At 54.9% G+C, this 1,296-nt stretch overlaps 1 gene segment (V, D, J or C); it reads right to left on the bottom strand.

Annotated features, from left to right (window-relative positions):
• Positions 1–180: 180 nt before the first annotated feature.
• Positions 181–877, bottom strand: LOC116547580. The segment is given in 2 exon segments: positions 181–584; positions 727–877. Coding segments are annotated over 2 exon segments (435 nt in total).
• Between the last annotated feature and the right edge of the window lie 419 nt (positions 878–1,296).

Raw genomic sequence — 1,296 nt, 5'->3', positions numbered from 1 at the left:
TCTTACTGTCCTTCCACTCAGGGCATCTTGAGCCAAGACACACTCAGTCCAAACAACACCAGAACAGCGTGGTCCTTCCAGCCTCCAATCCTAACCTGACCCACCTTCTGCAGAGTCTGTTGGAGGGCTGGAGGGAAGGGAAGCCTGATGGTCTCAGATCCAGGTGAACTGGGCCAGGCCTGCTTATGGCTTTGTTCACAGTCCTGCTGGGGCTGGAAAGAGAGGGTGACACAGAGAGGGAAGGGGTTTCTGTCTCACTTCCCCATCTGCCTGTGCCACTGTGGGATGTGTACCACTGCTGTCCCAGGAGCCACAGTAATAGTCAGCCTCATCCTCTGCCTGGGCCCCACTGATGGTCAAGGTGGCAGTTGTCCCCGAGCTGGAGCCAGAGAATCGCTCAGGGATCCCTGAGGGTCTCTCGCTGTCTTTATATATCACCAGCACAGGGATCTGGCCTGGCTTCTGCTGGTACCAAGAAGCATATTTTTTTGGCAATGCATCTCCAGAGCAAGTGATCCTGGCCGTCTGTCCTGGTGACACTGACACGGAGGGTGGCTGTGTCAGCTCATAGGAGGCCTCAGAGCCTGCAAGGAAGAACAGGATAGGGAGCTTGAAGACAAAGGACCCATTCCCAGGAGTCCCACCCAGAGACTGTGTCTACACTTTGCTCAGGATTCAGGGCAGCCTCAACTTAGGATCTGTGGGGACTGAGCCTGGGGTCACCACCTGTGCAGAGAGTGAGGAGAGGGAGCAGGAGGGAAGTCCAGGCCATCGTGAGACACCCAGAGCTCTTCCTCCCGGGCCCACAGCACAGCTGGGCTCCCCAGGCCTCTCTTATTCCCTCTCAGGCTTTTGGGGGAAGTCAGTGTTTGGTGTTTATGCAAATTTACATCCTCTGGGACTCCTCCTGGAGAGGTGTCACTCAAACCAGCTGTGGGGGCAGCACAGGCGACAGGAAAAAGGGGAAGCAGGATCTGTGGTTAGAAAATCAGCCCCAGCCTTCAAGCGCTGTGATCACAGTCACCTTCCTGGAAGTTGACCTCATGCTACTGTCCCAAACTTCGCTGAACTGAAGTCTGTCCTGGGCCAGGCTCAGCAGAGCTGTGGATCTTCCGGGGCTGATCTTGGCCCTGCTGTGAAGTCATAATGACACCTGACTCAGCAGCAGGTGCACAAGAGACCCATCATCTTCCTCCTCCTGGTCCCTCTAAGACTCAGTCCCCTCTTCTTCATTTCATCTAAATGCTGTGCTGTGTCACTTGAACACTTGCTAATTATTTCAGATGGAAGAGTTGG

This window comes from Sapajus apella, unplaced genomic scaffold (genome assembly GCF_009761245.1).
Source record: "Sapajus apella isolate SASKATOON/1434 unplaced genomic scaffold, GSC_monkey_1.0 scaffold3658, whole genome shotgun sequence".
Classification (NCBI taxonomy): domain Eukaryota; kingdom Metazoa; phylum Chordata; class Mammalia; order Primates; family Cebidae; genus Sapajus; species Sapajus apella.
Note: the sequence above shows the minus strand (reverse complement) of the source record. Positions and strands in the feature narration are given on the sequence as shown.